The sequence below is a fragment of the Antennarius striatus genome, chromosome 9 (genome assembly GCF_040054535.1).
Source record: "Antennarius striatus isolate MH-2024 chromosome 9, ASM4005453v1, whole genome shotgun sequence".
NCBI classification, from domain to species: Eukaryota; Metazoa; Chordata; class Actinopteri; order Lophiiformes; family Antennariidae; genus Antennarius; species Antennarius striatus.
The window spans coordinates 2,759,672-2,784,032 of record NC_090784.1 but is presented as its reverse complement, the minus strand read 5'-3'; the positions used below and the strand labels follow the sequence as shown (position 1 = coordinate 2,784,032).

Here is a 24,361-nt window from a genome sequence, read left to right as displayed (position 1 = left end):
GCATAAGTAGCTATAACCAGATTGTTAGATTCAAAGATCTGAGAACTGAACTTTCTTTCCATTTTTTCAGGCAGGAAGAAAACATTAGGAAAAAGATGAATAATTATCAGTCCAAAGTTTGAGAATTTGGACAAAAATAACATTGATATAATACAGTTATTTACAAACATATATAAGTGAGATATATACATATATGTGATTAAATAATAGTACTTGTGTGTACTATTATCACTGAGTACAAACACAAGCAACCCAATTTAAAAAAACAAACTAGCACTGTTAAAAAACAAGAAAAGTCTAAATGTGACAATTCACAAACCATGAAGGGATATTTGACAGAAATCAACAGTATACATGGAACCACTTATGTACATGATAAAAATAAGTTAACTGATTTTAGAGATCACCACAGAAAGGATTGGAACAAACTCATTTTGGGATTTCAAGTAAAATGGTCTCGCTGCATAATGCTTGTCTTCACATCCAGTGTTTACTTATTGAATTCCAGCTACAAAACAGCCTCATTGTCGTGATCCAATCCAATCCAATCCAATCTTTATTTGTTGAGCACTTTACCACAACCGCAGTCGACCAAAGTGCTGTACAGGCGAATAAATAAAAAAGAACAAACATTATAGATAAAAGACAAAATGGCTCAAATATTAAAAGTAAAATTAATCAATTAAAAACATAAAATATGGATAAAAACAAAAGCATATTATCAGAGCAATAAAAAGTAAGATAAAATAAGATAAGACAAAATAAAATCCAGTGTCTATCTAGGTGTTAAAAGCCAAGGAGAAGAGGTAGGTCTTCACACGAGATTTAAAAACAGACAGATAAGAGGCCTGTGATTTGCTGAGGCAGATTATTCCACAATTTAGGTGCCACAACAGCAGAGGCACGGTCCCCTCTGAGCTTGTTTGGTTTTAGGCACATTCAGGAGCAGCTGATCAGCTGACCTGAGAGAGCAAGCTGGTACATAGCGGTGTATAAGCTCAGAGAGGTAAGGCGGGGCAAGGGCATTCAGGGATTTAAAAGTAAAAAAAAGCAAATTTTAAAATGGATTCTAAAATGTATGGGCAGCCAGTGGAGTGAGGCTAAAATGGGGGTAATGTGCTCATGCTTACGGGTGCCGGTCAACAGACGTGCAGCAGCATTTTGGACCATCTGGAGACGGGAGATGGAAGAAGCACTAACCCCCACATAAAAGGAATTGCAATAGTCCAGCCTAGTGGTGACAAAGGCGTGGATGACTGTTTCACAGTGTTGCCTCGAAAGAATTGGTTTTATTTTGGCCAGCTACCTCAAATGATAAAAGCTGGACTTCACTACTGCCCTGATCTGGCTGTCAAGCTTGAGACCTGAGTCCATTTTTACCCCAAGATTAGTGATGCTTGGCTTGATAAGCTGGGCCAAAGATCCCAGATCTGGAAGGGGTGTACTACCGGTGCCACCAAAAAACATCACTTCGGTTTTCTTTTCATTGAAACTCAAAAAGTTCAGAGCCATCCAGGCCTTAATGTCATCAAGACATTTAACTAATTCAGCGATAGAGTACGCATTGTTCTTTTTGAGTGGAACATAAATTTGGCTGTCATCCGCATAACAGTGGTAGTGAATCCCATGCTTCCTAAGTATGGAGCCAAGTGGGAGCAGATAGAGAGAGAAGAGAAGAGGGCCCAGAACTGAGCCCTGTGGGACCCCACACAGGAGAGGAGCAGGGGAGGACACCGAGTCGCCATGGCTGACACAGAACGTTCTATCTGCCAAGTACGACCTGAACCACTCCAGTGCTATGCCCCTGATGACCACCCACTGTTCCAAGCGAGAGGTCAGGATTTCATGGTCCACTGTATCAAATGCAGCAGTTAAGTCTAAAAGCACTAAAATAACACAGTCACCAGAGTCTGCAGCTAAAAAGATGTTATAAAAAACTCTTAAAAGAGCTGATTCTGTGCTGTGCAGGGTTTTAAAACCGGATTGGAAAACCTCAAGAATATTGTAGTCTTTCAGAAAGTCTATTAATTGACTGTAGACTATCTTCTCAAGGATTTTTGAGAGAAAAGGTAGTTTGGAGATCGGCCTGAAATTGGCAAGAGCTGTAGGATCTAGCCCAGGTTTTTTGATCACACGTTGCACTACTGCATGTTTAAAATACACAGGGACGACACCTGAGGAGAGACTGCTATTAATAATTGTGAGAACAGAAGTTCCAACAATGGGGAAAACCTCTTTAAGCAGTCGAGGAGGGACAGCATCACTTGGAGAGCCTGAGGGCCTCAACTGACCAACAATCTCCTGTAAAAAGGACAGTGTCACAGGCTCAAACTGGTCAAAAACAGCAGAGCAGGTGACAGAGCTTGAGGGGTCGTAAGCAGGAGGTGAGATGAGAGCCCTTGCAGAAGAGACCTTGTCAATATAAAAGTGAAGAAAATTTTCACAGACAACAGGAGAAGTCTCTATACCAACTGTCTGCTTGGCATTAAGAGCTGAATAAATTGTTTTAAACAAAACACGAGGTTTGTGACACTTAGAGAGGATAATATTAGACAAGTGTTCTCTTTTAGCATTTTTCACAGTTTTCTGATAATGACACCAGCAGTCCCTTAACATTTGAAGAGACACCTGCAGTTGGTCCTTTTTCCATTTGCGCTCAGCTTTACGGCACTCGTGTCTGGCAGCACGAGTCGTGTCATTTAACCAGGGCTCAGATTTAGTTTTAGGCTGCCTGGTTTTTAATGGAGCCACAGTGTCTAAGACAGTCTGGCAGGTGGAGTGAAACCATGAGCTGAGCTCCTCTGTACTGCACACAGACTCAGGAATGACGGAGTTATGATTAAAAGCGACCGAAAACTGAACAGCAGTGGAAGGGTTTATGACACGACAGCGCCGAGAAGCAGCGGCAGATTTAACTGTATTAGCGACAAGAGTAACCTCAAATAGCACAGGCATATGATCAGAAAACACTGCATCACAAATCTCTAGGTTAAAAACAGGCAAACCATACGATAAAACAAGATTGAGTGTGTGTCCATGTTCTTGTGTGGGTCCAGGCACAGACTGCACAAGACTAAAAGAGTCAATGAGGTTCAAAAAGTCAGTTGCCATTGGCTTTTCAGGACAACACACTTGAACATTAAAGTCTCCAACAATAAGAACACGGTCATATTTAGGCATAATCTCAGCCAGGAAGTCAGAAAATTCGTTTGAAAAGTCCTTATTGTATTTAGGAGGCCGATAGACCACGGCACACAGCACAGTGTGAGAGCGACCCAGCTCAAATAGGCTCAGTTCAAAGCTGGTGAACGAGGATAACAGGGATAACTGCTTACATTTATATTGACTTTTGTAAACAGTCGCGATTCCACCTCCTCGGCCAGTAGTCCGCGGGGAGTTAACGTAGCAACAGTCGTCAGGTAAGAGTTCAGTGAAAGCGCTGGACTCACCAACACTCAGCCACGTCTCAGTCACACAGAGAAAATCCAAACCTCAGGATGTAAAGAAATCCTTCAGAATGAAGGTCTTGTTCGCTAGTGATCTAGCATTCACCAGGCCAATCCTGGCGGGAATTGGCGGATCCGCGGCATCAGCTGTCAGGGAAGCCCGCCGCAGGAGCCGCAGGTTGCTGCGGTTCACCCCTCGCCAGTGCGGACGAGGAAAGCAGGGGCCACAGGGCTGGAACACCTCATCCGGGCCGACGACAGGTAGCAGCCAGGAGTCCACAGGGTCCAGTGAGCGCCGGGAAAAAGAGAGGCCAGGCATAGCTCCAAAGTTTTCATCTCTTATTTCAACTGTTACACATTCCATTAGGTCATGAACCGAAAAAATCATTGTGTTGCGTGGGTGGTTCAAGAAGATTTAGTGATTTAGATGAGGATGATGCAATCTGCATGATTTCAACAAAACAAAAACACTTGAAAAATCAGAAATATACATCAGGAACAACCCAAAAGAATCAACAAACGTATTCCACCCCTACTCTTAAAGACAACTTCAATGGACCAGCAGTTCTAACAGAATCTATTGGTGGATGTGTGGTGTGTGAGTAAACCAGTGGTGTGTGGTCACACCAGTGGTGTGTGGGTACACCAGCGATGTGTGGGTGCACCAGTGATGTGTGGCTACACAATGTGACAACTGTAACCAGAGGTTTTACAGGTGTGTGTTACATTTTTAGATGTAGTGAGTGATCTCGTCAATGTTCTTTGTCATGGCTTTGTTATTGGTGTTTTTAAGGTCTACTTGATCCATATTTCACATTCAGTGTTGCTTTCTTATTTTTATGTGTAGTAGAAAATCCACTGCAACAAAAGGAATGATGTTGGATCACACACAACTACAGTAAATCCACTAATGTAACACCCAGGGTTGTTTACCCTACAGCATTTAGAGCACTTCAGGCTTGTATTTAGTTCCCACGATATAAAATCCCCACATACAAAAAATAAACTTCTTGTGGGTCGACTTGAGCTGCATCATAAAAGTAAGCTTTGAAGACCTTTTTAATTTAGAGTCTGCTGATTATGGTGAACGCTGTGAACATGTTGGCTATTGCGCTGGCTTCATTAAGTTTTTTCCACACATATCTGAAGCTACTGCAGGTTGAAATGATGAAATGGCTGAAACACCCACATGGGTAGTCTACAAAACTGAAGTACTGTATCACTCTTCATGTAGGGGACAAAGACTGTGCTTCACATTCACTGTAGAAAACCTGCTCTGGAGAGAGTGGCTTCACAGTGAACCATAGAAGTTGAAAAACATCATCACTTTCAGTATTCTACTCTGTGCCCACAGCTGCAGGTGTTCCCAGAATTATTTTTTATTTATACAGATACTGAGTAGAGTATAACTTTATTTATCCCTGAAGGAGGTTCCATCAGAGAACCTCCTTAAGGTCATCCCTCAGCTCTCGTGTGGACTTTCTTCAACTCCCCCAGAGAGGAGTTGAGCAGTTTAATGGCTAGGGGGATGAAGGAGTTCTTCAGTCTGTTTGTCCTGCATGTTGGGAGGCGCAGCCTCTGGCTGGTCAGGCTTCTCAGGCTTCTCTGGTTGTTGGTAACAGTGTGCAGAGGATGGCTGACATTGTCCATGATGTCCAGCAGTTTGTCCAAGGTTCTCTTCTCTGCCACCATTGCCAGAAGGTCAAGCTTCATTCCGACCACTGAGCTGGCCCACCTGATCAGCTTCTCCGTCCTGGAGAGATCCGCCTTAGTCACGCTCCCTCCCCAACACACCACAGTGAACGACAGGACGCTGGTGACCACAGACTGATAGAACATCCACAGGAGCTTCCTGCAGACATTGAATGCCCTCAGCCTCCTCAGAAAGTAGATCCTGCTCTGTGCTTTCTGGTCCAGCTGCCTCGTGTTGGTGGTCCAGTCCAGCTTGTTGTCCAGCCACAGCCCAAGATATTTATAGGTCTGCACAATCTCCACCTCCTCCTTTCTTATCAGAACTGGTCTAGGTTGGGGTCTGTCCCTCCTGAAGTCAATGACCAGCTCTTTAGTTCTGGAGGTGTTGAGCTGCAGGCTGTTGCTGTGACACCAGTCAACAAAGTCCTTCACCAGGCATCTATACTCCTCCTCCTCATTGTCCCTGATACATCCCATGATAGCTGTGTCATCTGCGTACTTTTGGATGTGACACAGTTCTGAGTTGTAGAAGTCAGCCATGTACAGGTAGAAGAGGATTTGGCACGAGACAGTATTTATAATCTCAGATCTCAGTCTTGGTTGATTAGGTAAAACTTGTGGTTGCTGCTGGTTATACAATGCTTGATGTAAAATTTGAAATGGCGGATCAATCAGGGACTCAGATTTTCTACATTTATTTACCAGAGATGATAAAAAGGTGAAAACTTTGCCACTATTACATGATGTCCAGTTCATCATCAACCCTACCAAGACATAACCATGGTGGCTACCTCCAGTCGTTACTGCCTTCCATCAGCATTGAAAATCATCTGAAAATTGGTGTTAAAGATTAGTTAGTGTGTGAAATAAAAGCTAAAATCTATGGTGTTTCAGATATTTTTGACCATCAATAAATTGTGCGACGTAATAATTAATATTACAGCATACATCAGCCCTCTTAGTTGTGACGCATGTTTGATCTGAAGTGACTGCTTTTGAATCCAAGCACCATCATGGTCGGGATGGTTAAAAATGTTCTGAGTAGGATGAATAATATCCTTATTTTGAAGTTGTGAGGCTGTGTGTGTGATTGCAAAGCTGTAAATCTTTCTGAACTGCATTGGGCAAAGCTGCAGATGAAATAAATCAAACATAAAAAAGCACACACAAATGTTTAGATTTGAGAAAGCTTCAAAAAAGTTTGGTCGTAAAGTGGGTTTGCAAAATAACAAGCCTAGACAGTCAAACACTGCTTCTTAAATTCCATGTGTCTGTCTGTGCATGTGTGTATGCTTTAAGGACTTTAAGATAGCCTGGAGGTTTTTGAGGCTTGAGGTTTAAATGTGTATGTGTGTGAAAGTGTATATAAGTGTGTGTGTATTTCAAATAGAAATGCTTCCAAGCGGTTGGATGATGCCAAAACAAACTGGTAATAGGACTCATGTTGCCTTTCCAATCAGGATGCCAGAGTGTTCACTGAGGTTTGTCACATAAGTGTGTGTGTGTGTGTGTGTGTGTGTGTGTGTGTGTGTGTGTGTGTGTTTCAAACTGTGCCATATGTGATTCACTCTCAGCGCTCTAACTAGTTACTAATTGCTTGGATGCTCACATTGTTTGCTAAATAAATGTTACTGAGTATTAAAAGGGATTGTTTTCATTGAGGTACAAGATTAAGAGCTAGACCTTATTTCACATTAAAACAGGTGTTAGTTGGAGAGAGAAAGTCATATTGAATACTGCAGAAGTCGCGGCACACCCCCAACTAGCCCAGATTGTCTTCTTCACCTCAAGTATTCTCTCATGTGTCAACATTCTAGTTGACTTGATCAAACATTTCTATCAATTAAATTGGTGACATTTTGGGTAGACCTAGGCGCTCATAAGATATGACTATAGCAGCTCTTTGAAATGGACTTCTTATGAAGTGGATGGCTCTGCTACCTTATTGTGGTGGGATAGTTCAGTGCCTGAATGATCCAAGTAGCTATGTTGTCACAGGGGGCTTTATGCTCCTGGTCTCCCATTGTCCTGGGTGATGGGCCAGCCTGCAGCAGTTAAAAAACCCCATTATGAAAAATAAAATCAAGGACCATGATGTTGCAACTGATCACCACCTGGTGGTGAGCTGGATGTTCTGGTGGAGTAGGGGGCCAGACAGACTCGGCAGGCCCAAATGTGGTGGTTTGTAGTATTGTCTGGCAGAACCCCTTGTCAATGCAATCTTCATCTCTCACTTCCGGGATAACTACTCCCTGAATTAGGAGACTGGGGCATTGAGTCCAAACATACCATGTTCTCCACCTCCATTGTCCAAGCAGCTGCTCGGAGCTGTGGTCGTAAGGTCTTCACTGTGGCAACCCCCAAACCCCATGGTGGACACCGGAAGGGAAAGATGCCATCAAGCTAAAGATGGACTCTCATCAAGCGGTGTTGACTCAGGGGACACTGGAGGCATTTGATGGGAGCCAGCAGACCAAGGTAACTGCAGCCTGAGTACTATTGTTTGCAAAAAGTTGGGTCTGGGAGGAGATCAGGGTGGTCATGGAATAGGACTATTCGTCCGTCTTGAAGAAATTCTGGCAAACCATCCAGCGACTCAGGAGGCGGTGGAAAGAATACTTTGAGGATGTCCTTAATCCCACTACCATGTCTTCGATGGAGGAAGCAGAGGCTGAGGGGTGGACTCATCCATCACCCGAGCTGAAGTTATCAAGATGGTTGCCAAGCTGTCTAGGTCTGTTATGGCGATGAAAGATTTAAGCCGAAAGACGACGCTCTCAATTTTCAGTCAGTCTACCTTCCTATTCTCATTGTGATGAACTTTGGGTCCTGAACAAAAGGACAAGATCCTGGATACAAGCGATTCAAAAGAGTTTCTCCTTTAGACTGGTTGGACACACCCTTAGAGATAGGGTGAGGAAATCAATCACCTACCTAACTACCCACCCGTCATATACATAATACTATGTTTCTGTACAATAAATCAGAAAAACATAATATACTGAAACACATATGTTTAGTTCTAATACAGTGGTACCTCTACTTACGAAATTAATTGGTTCCGGAAAAAATTATGTAAGTAGAAAATTACGTTAGTAGAGACGCGTTTTCCATGCAAATGCCCTAATCCGTTCCAAGCCCACAAAAATTCTGACATAAATGTTTTATAAAAATGCATTAAAACATGTAACAAATACATGTTACAATTAGATTATTACACAATAAATGAGAGTTGTGCATAACTTAAAAAACAAAGAATAAAGAATAATAATGATGGTCATTTACCTTGTAACAGCTGTCCCCATTGTTTTTTGCCCTCTTTGGTTCATGTGCTCCTATCTCACGATGCCAAACAACAGAGTGAATTCCATTCCTCCTTTTGAGCTTCTCCAACCATCCACGCGATGCCTTAAAAACTCCTTAAACTTCCTTTTGTTTTAATAACGTGGCGATTGTAGATGCATTTCGGCCATAATCTTTGGCGAGATCAACCAACAACAAACGATGGTAAATAAAACTGATTCTGATACATATTAACATATGCAATATATGAAATATACATATTAACGTATTCTAAACATATTAACATACATCATATTATCAAAAATTTACAGTTATATTTACACTGCAAAACAATACACTACTACAGAACTGCAGATTCAGTTCTTGAATGTTGTGTTCTTTGAGTTCTTTGAGTGGTCTGCTGGGAGGATTGCTGGTTATACAGTCTGACGGCTGTGAGCAGGAAGGACCTGCGATAGCTTTCCTTCACGCATCTTCGGTGAGCAACCTATCGCTGAAGGTGCTCTCCAGTGATCTTAGTGTGCCCTGCAGAGGGTGGGAGTGGTTCTTCATCATCGATGACAGCTTGGCTGTCATCCTCCTCTCCACCACCACCTCCACTGAGTGGTGGAGCTTACATTTAGAGTGAAAGAAGAGTCAACGTTGTCATCAGAGAGATGGTCACCACTACAACTATCTTCACTAGTTCTCTGAGATGCTAACAGAGACAACAACAAACAACAACAACAGGGGGAGACAAGTTTTGGAGCTGCGTAAACGCAGGGGTGCTGCCCCCTGGAGTTGTGGTAGAAAGGGGAACTGCAGGACAATAGCAATATGTGGCGGGGCGCGTTTGTTTGTATCTCAAAATGTTTGTAAGTTAAATGTTTATAAATTGAGAACTACCTGTACCATGTCTGCAGGTGGTAGCAGGAGGAAAGGGTGAATATGCTGCTTTTAAATTGTACATAAGAGATATTTAAGGGTTACCCAGACCTACAAAGAGAGATGACCAGATTAGAACAAGCAGCCCCTTACCCACACTGATATCACTGAATGTAATGTATCTCTATACTGGTGTTCTATTAATACATTCAGTGGTGTCATGCTTCTTAAATCTCTAAATTCTGTTTTTGTTTCTACTATTCCCATCTGGTTCCTTCTCATTAACCTTTGTGGGCCTGCTGGGGTCAGTTATATATATATAGCAGTATGTAGCTGTCTGCTGCGTGACTGAATGACTGCTGCAAGAGATGCTAAGATTCCACAGTTAAGGAGGAACTGTAAAAAAGTTTTAAATCTCGGAATAAGCACAGAGCCATGTTTTCCTTTATTGCTCCAGTTCTGTGTTTTTCTCATCCTATTCTTCAGTGGAATCAAAAGCTCATTCTAATTCCCTTTTCTTATTTTTATCACTTGTTCATCAAAATATAGACACACACACACACACACACACACACTAACATCAAAATTCCCAAATTAATTTCTTGTGGAAGATTTCAGTCATCATGAGGGATGCTAAAATATCCCATGGAATGAGTAGAGGAGCTGGCAACATCTGTACAAACATGCAGACTGAAGGAGAAAAGGAATCCGTATCCAGAATTCATTAGTTCTGCCTCTCATTCTTAGCATGGCGCGCCTGCAGGCAAGCAGAACGGACTTTCACAAAGCACAGCTGTAAGAACAGCAGTAAAGAGCATGTTACCATGACAAGGCAGTATTTACTACGAATGTTCGTCCTCCTCCTACTGAATGCGGTTCACAAATTTAAGACACATGTAAGTGATGCTGGCTGAGAGGCGGCTTTAGACTGCTCTGAATCGTCTTCACAGGAGAAAGAGAAGCTGTGTAGCAATTTGCTTAGAGTGAGACTGATCTGGTCCCTTCACAAGTCAACAGTCCTGTATGTCCCGCTCAGTCATACACATCACCAATAAATGAAAACAAGTGATGCTAACGTGGGAGTCCAAAACTGGAAAAATGGATTTATATTAAAAGTAAAACGGCTGATTTTCTGGGTTTACCCTAAAAGTGAAGGATGGTGTGGTAAAACAGGGGGCAAGAAATAGTAGCGCTGAACATATAATATTCATCTGCGGCAAAAACCATCTTCATAGGCCAGTTAATGAGGACTGAGCGGGTGCATTGTGTGTCGACTGAGTCTGTGAATCAGAGAGAATCTGGTGAGTCTTTACACTTCCTGTTTTGCATAGCAATTCAGTCACCTGAATTTGATTTGATAATCATAAGTAGAAGGTCTAGACCACAACTCAAAAAATTTAAGGTACAGACTGAAACATAAGGTCAGGTCAGCATGTATGTCCTTAAGATTTGTCAAAGCAATATTTACAAGAAATCCAGGGGGTTTACTGATGCCAGAAAATGGAAAGACTATCTGCACCAAAATCAGTCTTCCCCTTGTGCCGCTTCAAAATACACACATTATTGTCAGAAGAGGATAGGAGATAAATGTGTTGGTCAAATGGCACATAGTCATTTGATTCATCAATGACGCTGTAATTTTACACCCTGTTGGTGGGGGTAATAAAGTGTGTGTGCTTTGTGAGATCTCATTCGCATCACTTGAGAGTCTACTGTCAGCATCATCTGAAAGGTTTCTGAAGGCGTGGACTATGTCAACTGAACGTCTGGGCTGGAAACTGTTTATCCATCATCTGGGACAAACTGTTCCTTCAAGCAAGAGAGCTGAAGCACAAATCCTAAAACGTAGTTTGATTTCATCAGGTCTCTCTGAGCTCTGTTCCACCAGGTTATCACACAACTTTGTCTTCCTATCTGATTAACTTTGGATATGCTACAATAAATTTCAAAAAGCCCTGATAAAGGTTTGCTGCTGTAGGTTGGCTGCTCTCTCTCTCCCTCTCTCAGTGTCACACTTACAATTATTTTGGTGCGTCAAACCATGATGGTGTGTAACAATCCACAAATGTGATGCTCAGGCAGTAAACCCAGCACAAACACTATCACACACACACATCATCAGAATGTAATGGACGGCCAAACAATGTGAGGTATGTGTAGAGGAATAAGAGACGGCACTGGTCTAATAAACAGCCACAGACTTCCTGCTGCATGTGTCCTCAATGGGAGGAAGGAACCACAACCCCAACCCACACTCGTTCTGTGTGTGTGTGTGTGTGTGTGTGTGTGTGTGTGTGTGTGTGTGTGTGTGTAATTACACAAAATGTGACACACTACTTTGTGCTGCTTTCAGTCCTCGTAAGGAATTCTGTATGTAGATGAACTGTCTCACGCTTACTGACACCAGAGGTGTGACACATGTCATCATCTGCACCAGTCCAACCAACAAAGTCATTTCAACTAGTCCCATTATAACCAGTCCACTCAGTCCCAGTATAACCAGTCCACGTTCATGAAATAATGCACTCCCTGGTGATCAATAAGGATCAATAACTGATGGGAGGAGTCTCAGTTCAGTCTATAGCTGACTGAAATAGACTGATCTGTTCAGTCGTTACTATTTTACATTGATAATTTAGAAAAATGTTAGAATCCCAGCTTGTTTGCTAAATGTCTGCTGTCAATTGATAAACTCCATGTGATGATGGTAAAAAAAAAATACTACTACTGCTATTATTATTATTGTTGTTGTTGTTGTTGTTGTTGTTGTTGTTGTTATAACACTAATAATCTGTATTTTAGAAGAGTGATGACAGCTGATTCATTGCCTGCTGTCTTTCTGCTGTCTGTTGAACTAAGATATTCACAATCTTTATACGTCACACTTTGATAAATGGTGGCTTTTACTTATAACATAGATTTAAGTCAAACAAAAAAATGCTGAAAATACAATTCAAATGTATTGTTTTAGGGTATTGTGGGTCACTTTTTCTTTTTTTAACTTTTGGGCTTAAGAGAGTGTCCTGAATGAATGAAGAATTGCATTCAACAAATAAAGGGACATTACCATGGACATACTGAACATTACCCATGGACATATACAGTTATTTGTAATATGTGTCTCAATAATGGAGTGGTCACTTTAAAAAATGACAACTCCAACCTGCCTTCAGAGATGCATATGAGGGCATGCAAGCTTTAAAAAGTACATTTCGATTCCCAAAACACAACTCCAAAAGCATAACCTCTCATCCAGCTGAAGGATGTGATAAGTGATTGATCGATTAATTGATAGATTCTGGAACATAGCATCATCATAGCACAGTCTCAGCCTCCTGTCATTCAGTGAGGTGACCTGCGTCCAGAGGCCTGCTCACCATCTGCTGGAGATGTTTCTGATTTGAGCTCAACACAGACAGGAAACCGTATGTCTGAGCTCTTCAGCCTACGCAACCACACACACGCACACACGCACGCACGCACACACACACACACACACACACACACACACACACACACACACAGAGTCTGAGACATTCTCCTCGTCAGCAGAGGGCCATGCAGCGCTCAAACACACACTGGTACGACAGCTATGAGGATTCCCCAAATGTTGTTCATGTATAATACAAGCAGCACTTCCTTTTTATGTTGACACACTTGTTATTAGACGGCAGCAACTTCAAAAAAAAGAAAAGAAAAAGTAAACACCCACACCTTCTGAAATGCATAAGAATAGATTTAAAAGTCAAAACACACACAGAGTTTCCTTGTCTGTGGTTGGGGAGAAAGTGAAGGAGGGCGAGTGTGGGAGGGTGGAAGGACGACTACAAAGAGATGATTTATTGTTAAATGAAAGACAAAAGCAGCAATAAAGGCAATGGACATGAATGCATTCACTCATTCACGGCTGAAATATGAGTGAAGAGCACAAATGTAGCTCCCTGCTAAGCAAATAACGTCGGATGAGCTGCACTGATTTACTTTTTTGGGATCTTTTGCCAAGGCTTTGCTAAAAGCAGCTGAAAGCAGGTGTGATTACCATGATTTGTCTGATTTCTTGCTGTCCTGATATCTCCATCAAATACATTCAGAGTTGCTGTAAACAGACAAACATAATGATGAGCCTGACAATCAATGATCCATTAACCAACAAAGTCATGAAAGAAAAAGGCCAAAACCCAAACAGATGTGCCTTTTTGAGGGTCAAGGGTCAGTACTGTGAGAATTTCATAAAAATATAAAAACTGGTCCAGAAAGCGTGGGAGCAAAAACTGCAACGTATTTGTTAAAAAAAATGCTGAATATTTGCTTCTCTGAGCAAATGCATTGTTGTCAAATATATCCTGCACTGTGTTCCAGCTGCATATTGTATAAATACTGGGGGGGGGACACAGTGGGTAGCGCTGTCTCCGCACAGTAAGGTAGTTACGGGTTTGAGTCCCCCTCTGTGTGGAGTTTGCATGTTCTCCCCGTGTCTGTATGGGTTCTCTCCTGGTTCTCCAGCTTCCTCCAACCTCCAAAAACATGCACTTCAGGCGAATCGGCCGGTCTCAAATTGCCCGTAGGTGTGAGTGTGTGTGCGCGTGTTTGTCTGTCTAAATGTGGCTCCGCAGTGCACCGGCATTGCGCTCAGAGTGTACCCTGCCTTTCGTCCCCAGTCCGTTGGGATGGGCTCCAGCAACCCGCAACAGCGAAAAGAAGCAGTTATTGAAGTTGAATAAATATATACATACTGTATTTTGGATTAGGCTCAGATTATTTTTGTCAGGAATATGTTTGAGTGGTAAGAAGCATAGAGCTTGCAGCACACACACTCAAGCATCCCAGAATTTATCATGTCCCCTCAGCGACTTTGCTAGGTCTCTTACAATCTTTATATATATATCAGTGACTAAATTCACTCATGAGGAATTGGCTCTATCGATTCTGAGTATCAGACGGCACAATTAAAGTTTGCTACAATGCAGCACCATGTTTAGTGTAACTAGTTCCACTCTGTGTTGCTTTAGGTTATCTTTATAACTAACATACAGTCATGTCCTGCTCCTCCTGAGGGCTCCTCTCACTCACAGCTCAAATTCTTCCTCTTCTCCCTTGACACCCACATTGCCATCTTTACCTTCATTTATCAGTCTTTCAATCACACATGAACTACAAGCTACATTACAAAAAAAAAAAAAAAAAGACAAGAAATGTCTACAAATAATACTGTGAAATATGACATTTAGTGGAAGGTGTAATGCTAATTTGGATTTTTGATTGATTCATTCAACAGAAGTTGGAAGATTAATGTGTTAAGGTTATTGGTAAAGCTGTGATAAGTACATGATTAGCACAGTATCAGACAGTGTAATGAGGTTTTTAATCATTGATCCAGAAGACGATATACAATTCAATCTACAGTATGCTGAATGATCTAGTGTACATAAGCTGCACATGCACACAAAGGCCTGTGTATGTAATAAATATAAAAACTTGGTTTGTTAACTTGTTTTTTACCTTACTCTGAATGTGTTCATTCTCATCTTAATATTGTAGGAGGATTTTCATGTACTCACTAGGAGAGAATAGCAGCTTGTCGTTACACTCCTCCTCGTCGGTACAGGAGCAGAAGTAGGCCATCCCACCCGTAGTGTTCTTCTCCTTCATCACACAGGTGGAGCTGTTGTAGTCGTCCAGCAGAGCGCCATACAGAGGCTTGGACGGGTCATGACACAGGGTTTCAATGGAGAAGTGTGTCTCATTCTTTCTCCTAAAAGGCAAAGAAACCACATTAAGAACTGATTACCTGATAACTCACATCTAAGAGATGGAGAGGTGATGACCTACCAGATAGACACACACACTTCATTCAGCTCCTCACAGATGGAGGTGATGGAGCAGTTGGACATGCAGGTCCCTACACCGGTGCAGGAGGACAGCTCCAGGTCACAGAACTTACACAGCTGGTTCATGGGGTAAAAATGGGGCATACCTGCAGAGGACACAAACATATTAATCAGGCTTCAAGGTGTCACATTTGAAACACTATTTAACCCCATTTCCCTGGTTATTGCTCTAGTACAAATCAGGAATGTGTTGGCTTAGTAATTGTCAAGTCTCTGGACTATTATTATTGTTTGTTTTCCGGTCACTAACTTATCATGCTATTTCAGAATCAGTCCCACTTGCAATCAGTTCATTCCCTGCACCTGCCTTCCCTTCGCTCACCTGCAAGTACTCCCCTTATCAGCCATCAGTCTTCATAAACCCAGCTCAGCCCTCAGGACTCTGCAAGATTGTTTAGTGTTCGCCCTGACTCTCCAGCCTTTGATTCCTGCCGGTTATCCTGATTTCTGTTTTCCGGACCCTGCCTTTTGTCGACCCCTTTTGGATTTGTCTGCCTAGTTTGTTTGAAACATTTTTGTGTATGAACTGCCTGATTTTGGACTCTGCCTGTTTGCTTGCCATCCACCTCACTCGTCTGCTGTTTGGACTGATTACCTGGTACCTGACCCCTGCTTGTCCTATAAAACCTGTTTTTGGACTTGATCCGCCTGCTTCACTGTCGTGTTTTTGGGTCCTCACCTTGTCTTGTTTGAGCTGTGACAGAACAATCTGGCCAAAATGAACCCAGCCGACAGTGATCCTACTCAGCGAGACCCTACATTCGAACCTAATCGGACCCAGCGTTATGACCATTACCTCTAGTTTTTAACTGAGGTCATTCGCTCCATGACCGCTCGCCAGGAGCGCAGTATGGACCTTCTCGCAAACATCTTGCTTCGTTTTTGCCGGCTCTACCGGGTCGCCGAGTTCCCTCTGCCGTTCCCAAATCTCCTGCTCTGTCGGCAACTGGTTCTGAGGCCTGGATTCCACCTCCGAAATGTTGTTCCGGGGCCCCAGGTACCTGCTGCCCTTTTCTGGTCCAATGCTCTCGTCTTTGAGCAGCAACCCTCAGTTTTTCCAACTGAGCGATCCCGCCTGGCGTACATCATCTCTCTGCTCACGGGAAGAGCACGAGATTGGGGGACCGCCGAGTGGGAGTGGCAGTCGCCTGTCTGTGCCTCTGTCCAGTCCTTCTCCCCGAGTTTTGAAAGGTCTTTGATCATGTGATGCCGGCAAGAGAGGCAGCCAGGGGTCTGTTGAACTTATCTCAAGGGGAAGATCTGTGGTAGATTACTCAATAGAGTTCCTCACCATGGCAGCGGAGAGTGACTGAAACCCCGCTTCTCTGACATTTTTTATAATGGACTGGCAGACCGTATAAAAGATGAATTAGCAACGTGGGATCCTCCTGCGGATCTGGACTCTCTCATCGCTCTGGCTACTCGCATTGATGGCCGCCTAGGGGCAGACTGTATTTCTTCTCTGCGTCCCGGCCTGCTCCCGTCTCTGCGCCCGGACGCCAGCTTTCTCGTCCCCACGTCCAGACGTCAGCTAGTTCCTGCACCTGCACCTGGTTCTGTTCCTGCACCCCAGTCCGAGTCTGCTCCCGTTCCCTGCACCCCAGTCCGAGTCTGCTCCCGTTCCCTGCACCCCAGTCCGAGTCTGCTCCCGTTCCCTGCACCCCAGCCCGAGTCTGCTCCCGTTCCCTGCACCCCAGCCCGAGTCTGCTCCCGTTCCCTGCACCCCAGCCCGAGTCTGCTCCCGTTCCCTGCACCCCAGCCCGAGGCTGCTCCCGTTCCCTGCACCCCAGCCCGAGTCTGTTCCCGTTCCCTGCACCCCAGCCCGAGTCTGCTCCCGTTCCCTGCACCCCAGCCCGAGTCTGCTCCCGTTCCCTGCACCCCAGCTTGTCCTATAAAACCTGTTTTTGGACTTGATCCGCCTGCTTCACTGTCGTGCTTTTGGGTCCTCATCACCAGTCTTGTTCAAGCCGTGACAAGTAATAAAAAATTCCAAGCCACAGCTGGGCACTGAAAGATGTCATCAAGAGAAGACTCATGTCTTCTGGGGCAAACAACGTAGATATGGTTGGCCTTTGGTTCATAACTACCTTCATTTATCAGTCTTGTGACATTTGTTATAAATACATGTGATCCCCACAGGATGAGACATCATATTTATGACTCCTTACCTTTATGTAAAACTGTCATCTGACAGTCTATTTCAGAATTCACTCTTCATGTAGCTCTGAATCAGCGTCCACCCATTCCTGAGACCAGTGTTTGGTTCTTTAGCGGCACAGTTTTTTTTACATGTATGCCTGATGTTTTGTTTTATGCGAGTAGGTAAAGGACAGCACATTATGAGAACTGTTTTAATCCAACCAGATTCATTTTGATGTTGGAAAAACTCTTTTGCTGAAAGATTCTAAAAGCTGCCTAGATCTGTTTGGAACTTCTCTGCAGGGCAGTCCAAGACAATTTTCATCTCTAAGACTAACACCTTGCATGTGAAATAAGATTTTCTCATAACACCTAAAAATGAATTATGTGCACTTAATTTTTCCATGTTTCCATCAATGAAAATAAGAAAACTCACTGGTTTACTAGATGACAAATTTAACCAGGTCAAGAACACAAATGTCCGTACACAAGGACAATGCAACCAGGTCACCACCTACACCACTGACTGTCCCAGCATCAGCCAGCTCAAATGTGCTGCACAGGACCCAAGAAAACCGTCAGGCCCGGTTAAAATAGTCCACAACCACACTAAAGCACAGGCGACCTCAGCTGAATCAATATGTAGCTGTGCCAAGCTGCTGCTTTCCTCAGATCAAACCACATGAGATCCAAACCTAAAACCTCTGCATGAAGAAGCAATAAATCAGATTCCATCTATATTCACACTAACTAGAGGACTAGTGATATCCAATCAAATCTAGGACTAATGGAAGTACTGCATGAACAGACTCGCATGTCAGATCACAACTATCAAATGATTCACGTCTCCAACGCGACTGATGTGGTTAATTCCAAACTCAGGTACAGACAGAGTTCACTGATTACAGGGGTTATAGCTATAGGTTAAAGCAATTAAAGAAATTACAGGCACAATCAGCTCTAATTCATGGTTACGTTGTCGGAGAGCTTCACCTTGGTAGTTTTGGAGGGTATTACATGTGGTACAAGGGTCGCGCTACCTGGGCTGGCAGTGTAATCACTACCATCTCATCCCTGTCATTCTCTGAGCATGACTTGAGCCGCGACGCCTCTCTGATCTCCTGCTCTTACCGGTTCAGACTTGCCTCCCTGACTCCAAGGTTCCTGACTGCCGGCCTCAGACTGGCTGCATGTGAAGCCCAGCTAAGCTACATTAGACGAGTGAAAGTTGTACTTTTGAATGGTAGGCGTGCCTGTGTTGCTTTTGTGTGGAAATAAAGCTGACTTCCAGGGTGGGATAAAGCTGTGTGTGTAGTATGCAGGTCAGGATGAGTGGGAGAAGGCTTCCTTCAACTGGGAGGTCTGAGTGTAACTCTCCATGTCGGCAAGCCCTGGTTCACTGATCAGGACGGAATTCCTTAAAGCTCTGCACCATGTGTATCACATAGGAGTTCTGTTAGCTATAGAATAGATGCTACAAGCAGTCAACTATTTACCTCAGGTGAATATACACACACAAATCTACACCAACCCCTTTATATGACTGTTTCATCCCATTTGTGCCAGAGAGGTGCAGAGCCAGAGAATGACAGGCATGTAGCTGATAAGATAACCTCTTTATAATGTTAGAAGGAGCCTCTTTCTCACAAACAACAACAATAACAACACCTCACACACATCTGAATTCCAAAACGTAGTCAAAACAGTAGCTCACAGCGCCATCTGCACTATCGCTTAATCAACTGACATGGCAGCGTAAAGCGTGAAACCAGACCAGAGCAGGATCCACAGGATTTCTCCTTTTCCTCCCTAACATCCTCCAACCCGACAGATCCCCCTCTAACAGTCCGTTGATATGTCGGTGTTTTTGTGTGACACGCGATCACAGGCTGGATTATGCATCTGACAGGAAGCTCAGTTAATAGACTTTCAAGACACATGCCGTCACACAGAGTCTCCTTTGGTGGACGGAGTGTGGATCACCCACTCACTGCCTCGGAGGCAAATAAAGCATGCAGTTTGGTGCACCACAGGGTCTGAAAGCATCTCAATGATTAACAGGAGTCATATGTCCTCTATTAATCCCTGATGCTGTTACTATCTGACAGAAACAAACCGTTTAACTGTCCAATTCCAGGGTATGTTTACTTGCTTCCTCTCTGTGGCTAAAGGGATAAAGGATGACGTCTTCACTGTGCTGAAGAGCTCAAGCCAAAACGTAATAGCATAGTTTAGCAACAAGTAGTGAGAGTGCTGCGTATAAAAATGGCCACCGTACTTCTCTGAAGCTCAAAGGAAGTCGTGGTTTCAGGGACAGGTGAGTGCCTGGACTCTGTCTTGATGAACTAATCTCACTGACTGGATCTGGCAGCTTGTGTAACAACCAGAGTAACAGAACTGAGGAGTCACCGAACTGTTGCTCACTGGGGTATACTCCCTCAACCTCAGACTGCTCTATTTACATTTAGGTTTAATTACTTAGCAGATGTCTTTGTCCAAAGAGACACCAACATTACACGTATTATGGTATTCCCCCTATGCAGTGAATTTTAAGGTGTAGATGAACATATTTTACAACTTGGGAGAAACCAGGTGAGCAGTTTAGTCCTGATTCCAGTCTTTATGCTAAGCTAAGCAAAACTAAGCTAAGCTAAGCACTTTTGGACTCAAGCACCATATTAAAGAAAGGATGTTCACATTTCAATGAAAGAAAGCAAAGATGTGTTTTCCAAAGTGCTCCAACAGCTTTTACGTTACAGCAAATAATTATTTACAGAATACTGTAAGTCCACATTAACATCTCATGTCAAGTACTATAATGGGTTCTACAGCCCACACTCTAGGACACTTCATGAAGGTTCATTGGTTAGATTTTGCCTTTTGTTCCGACAAACATTTCATAAATGAGTTTGCCATTGTAGTTCCCTTCATTCAATGTATTACTAATGTTAGTATGATGGCAACAGTTAGCAGCTGATTACACCATAGTCCAGTATTTATATTGAGACTGCATATTATGGTAGATTACAACCTTTATTTTTGGTCAATTTTCGTTGAGTCTTCAGTTCCTGCTTTCACCATTACTGATCAAAGTGACCTAAATTTTGTCTGCTTGGAAATAAAATATGGGCCTTAATGGCAGCCATCATTTAAGATACTGTTCTGCTGATTCCAATATTTAGGAGCAACGATGTTACGGATTCTGCTTTAAATGGTTCAAAGGGTCCTTTGAGGCAAAAGGAAAACACCACTCTAAGCCTCTATTTATTTACTTTTCTGCATTTATGATGAAATAACAGTGCTGTTGATCTCAGACAGCTAGAGGCTGCAGCTTTACACCCTTCACTTTGAAGATTATGCTGGTGCACTAAGTTAAAGGGCAACTGTGCTTGCAAGACTATGATGGTATGTGGCTCATTGTTCCAGCTGCTAAAGCACTTTGACTGTCTTTCTTCTTACCGCTGCTCTCTTTCCTGCTGCTGGTCCGTGTGTAGGAATTACAGTATGAAAAAACAGTGCATTAGAGGAAATGTGGAGGGGGAAAGTGTCTCATTAACTGTGCTCCCGGTGGTTCCTGAAGGGGCCATAATTGAAATGTAAGATTTCTTTGTGATCCTGTTATTGCAGAAGGGGTATTGTGTTACTGTTATCTACTAATGTCTGCTGGTGGATCCCACAAATGACTCTAATGCATGCCTTTGCTGGACTTGTTGATATTAAAGAAAGTCAAGACGAGTGTGTAAATCACTTGTTTAGTCCAGCGTAACATTAAAACGTAATTGTGCATGTCATTCAGATGCAAATGGAGTGTACTTTTCTCCTCTACTCATCCCCTTCCCCCGTTTGTCCAAGCCACTGAGGATGTGAGCTCACAGCAAGCAGGAGGACAGACAGGAAACTAGACAGTAGTTTATCACCCATGAACAGGAAGAACTGCTTCAAATTGCTCAACCATAACTGGAAACTGAAAAATCTTCAACTCCACCCAACAAAGTGTCAGTTTAGTGACCGTAGGGACATTCTGTTGCAGCTCTAGTAGCATCAGCCATGATTTTGTGAGAGAAGTGTTAGAATTAGGGTTAGGGTCAGGGTTAGGGTTAGGGATTGGGGTTAGGGTTTAGGTTAGGAGTTAGAGTTTAGGGATTGAGTTAGGGTTAGGAGTTAGGTAAAATGAAAAACTTTGGGTTGGGGTTGAGGTTACTGTTAGGGTTAAGGTGTTCAGTTAGGGTTAGAGTTAAGGATGAGGGTTCGAGTTCGGTAAGGGTTAGGGTTACAGGAGTCAGGGTTAGGGGTTAGCAGTTAGTGTCCATGTTCGTGTTCCATCCATACATCAGCTGACTATGGGCAAGAGGCAGGGTACACCCCAGACATGTCACCAGTGCATTGTGGAGCCAAACATTAGCAAGATAAACATTATTTAGTGAGTCACATAAATGCATAGGGTTTAATCTACCTGGACCTCAGAGTTCAGAGGGTTAATGAGAGTAGATCCCTTTGTCTTCTAAAGGTCCTCCAAAAAAAAACCTCTGCAAGAGATTCTTGAACACTGTTTTAACTTTCCAGCAAACCAAACCCTGACTGAGAAAATCTGAGTAGAGTTCTACTTTTCAGTCCTGAAACATAAATGAGAGGAGACAACAGGCAAGAGGCTGTCCAGTGGTTTGTAACTGCCTCAGCAGGAGGCTGAGCACTCTCCCTCTGCTCTGGAAAGTTATCCTTCCACCTCAACAACTCCTTCTCAGTGCACCTCAATCCAACTTGGCTGTAATCCCCTCATTCTACATGTCTTTATCTTCACCTTTGCCTCATCCATTCTTCTTTTTTGACCAGAGAAGTCAACAAAGCCAGTCAGGTGGGTAGAACACGAGGGAAAGTTGACTAATATGGTCAAAAATCACAAGAAAATACTTAAAAGGAGGTTGTAGTGGGTCTCCTCTCCTCTCCTTTCCTCTCCTCTCCTCTTATCACAAAGCACATTAAGTCAGGGTAAACATAGCAGGAATAAAGGCTTTGCTGGACTTAACATGAGAATATAAATTCATACATAACCTCTTCCTCCTTCTGCCTTTAATTTTTCACTGGCCCTTTCATACAAGCTTGTGTTTGACCAACAACAAGGACTAAGTTAAGGAGGGAAGAACAAACTACTTCACATTGACTAAAAAAACCAGAAAGAAATCCAATCTAAGGGCAACAGGACTGGTCCTGGTGCTTCAGGCGGGTCTGGAGATGACAGAGTAACAAGGAGTGCCCTATGGGAGCGTGAGGGCATGAGGGTGGATGTTTGTGTATTGTCCTGTGCGCGTGTGTCTATTTGTGACACATACAATGCAACAGCACCACTCAGTCCTTCTGGTATGTGGGATTTCCAGCTTGAAAATAGGATGCATCGTGGGAGGAGGGCAGAGACAGCCAGCAGAGAGAAGCAGGAACAGAGGAACAGCCACCATATGACAAGAGCTGAGGGCAGAATTTACATTTCATGTAAATGCTGCTTTCAGTTGTTGGGGAGTTTCTGCGGTTTAACGAAACGGGAGATGTCACGCTTTGACAGATGGAAGCTGGCCAAGTGTGTTAAATTGCGAGTGTTAGCACATGGGTTTACAGTGTGGACAGGAGAAAGTGGGACTGACGTCTTACAAGTTCAACACATTACCCAACTAGAATTGAGCTCAGCAGATCTCTCTCTTACAACAGTGTCTTTAATTCAATCGCAAACTGTCCACAATCAAACCTTCATTTAGATTATGCTATGTGAACCTATTTTAATTTGCTGGACCCAGGATCTTATCTAGATCAGGATCAAACTCCACACATCTAAGGATACCATCTCCAGATTCATGAATGCTTTTAGCAAAAGCCAGGAATTATTTCCTCAGAAACAAAACAAAATTAAAAATGAAGAAGAAAAAAATCCTGCAATAAAACTAACTGAAGAAGAATCCTGGATTTGGCCCCTTGGTCCATTCCCATGTCTAGATGTTGCTCTTCAATGAGGGCTGGACTAGTGTGTGTGTACAAACACGTGTGTTGTTGCTGCGCAGGCGGCAACACGGAGCGGAGCTGCCGCGGAGTGAGTCACCTGTTGCGCCTGACTCACCTCAGCTCTCTGGAGAGCCATGCGTAACGCACTGGAAGGAAACTTTCCCAGACTGATTGCCTACCACAGAATTTGGTCCAAAAACACTGAGACTGCCAGAAGAATCGAGTGGGATGAGCTCATAGCAGCGAACAGGTTTGGTGAAGTTTAGGATATGTGGAACTCACCCGCAGTCCCGGGCTCCAGGAACACTGTTAGGAGGAAGATAAGAAATAAAGGTCCACGTAAAGTTGAAGAAGAGCTCTGCTCGTCCATGTTTCCAAAGACTCTCAATCACATTAAAAACCGACTTAACGAGAGTCCAGAGGAGGAAGGAGTTCTTGTGTCCGCTGATCCGTGCGCTCCAATCCGCTCAGCAGCTGGAGAGTCACTGCTAAACAAACTGTACTCTCTCTGTCTCCTTCACACACACACACACACACACACACACACACACACACACACACACACACACACACACACACACACACACACACACACACACACACACACACACACACACACACACTTCTCCAGGAAACCGGAGGAGGGAGGCAGGACTCTCCCTCTTCCCCTCTCTCTCTTTCTCTGTGTATGTAGTCTAATTACCTATCATTGAAAACGGGAACTGTAAACAGCTCTGTAGTCGTTTATTTGAACTTTTACAGGTTTAAGTCACAGACCTTCAGTTACAGTCATGTTGAGGTTTATCTATTTACTCAGCACAGATTCTCCCATATTACCTCAACCAATGAGGTCATGTTGTCACTGTTGGTTAAACCAGAGAACAACTGTCTAAGTACAGTATTTTCCGCACTATAATGTGCACTGGACTGTAAGGCGCACACTCAATAACTTGTTTGTTTTATAATTTATTTCATATTTAAGGCGCACCGGATTATAAGGCGCACACAATAAAAAATAAATCAAATTTATTTGATAAACTGCAG

The 24,361-nt window shown here is 43.3% G+C and overlaps 1 protein-coding gene across 2 annotated transcripts in view; it reads right to left on the bottom strand.

Annotated features, from left to right (window-relative positions):
- The window catches only part of tgfbr2b (transforming growth factor beta receptor 2b), a 35,942-nt gene extending 12,128 nt beyond the window's left edge, over nucleotides 1-23,814 (bottom strand). The window contains exons 1-4 of one of the 2 annotated variants that reach the window (XM_068324138.1): nucleotides 23,600-23,814; nucleotides 15,135-15,279; nucleotides 14,864-15,057; nucleotides 13,345-13,401 (exon numbers count right to left, since the gene is read on the bottom strand). In XM_068324138.1, the coding sequence (XP_068180239.1) occupies nucleotides 13,345-13,401; nucleotides 14,864-15,057; nucleotides 15,135-15,279; nucleotides 23,600-23,687 (484 nt within the window). In that variant the 5' untranslated portion in view covers nucleotides 23,688-23,814. The remainder of the gene's footprint in view (nucleotides 1-13,344; nucleotides 13,402-14,863; nucleotides 15,058-15,134; nucleotides 15,280-23,599) is intronic. The other variant, XM_068324139.1, reaches the window with a different exon arrangement.
- Nucleotides 23,815-24,361: the final 547 nt, after the last annotated feature.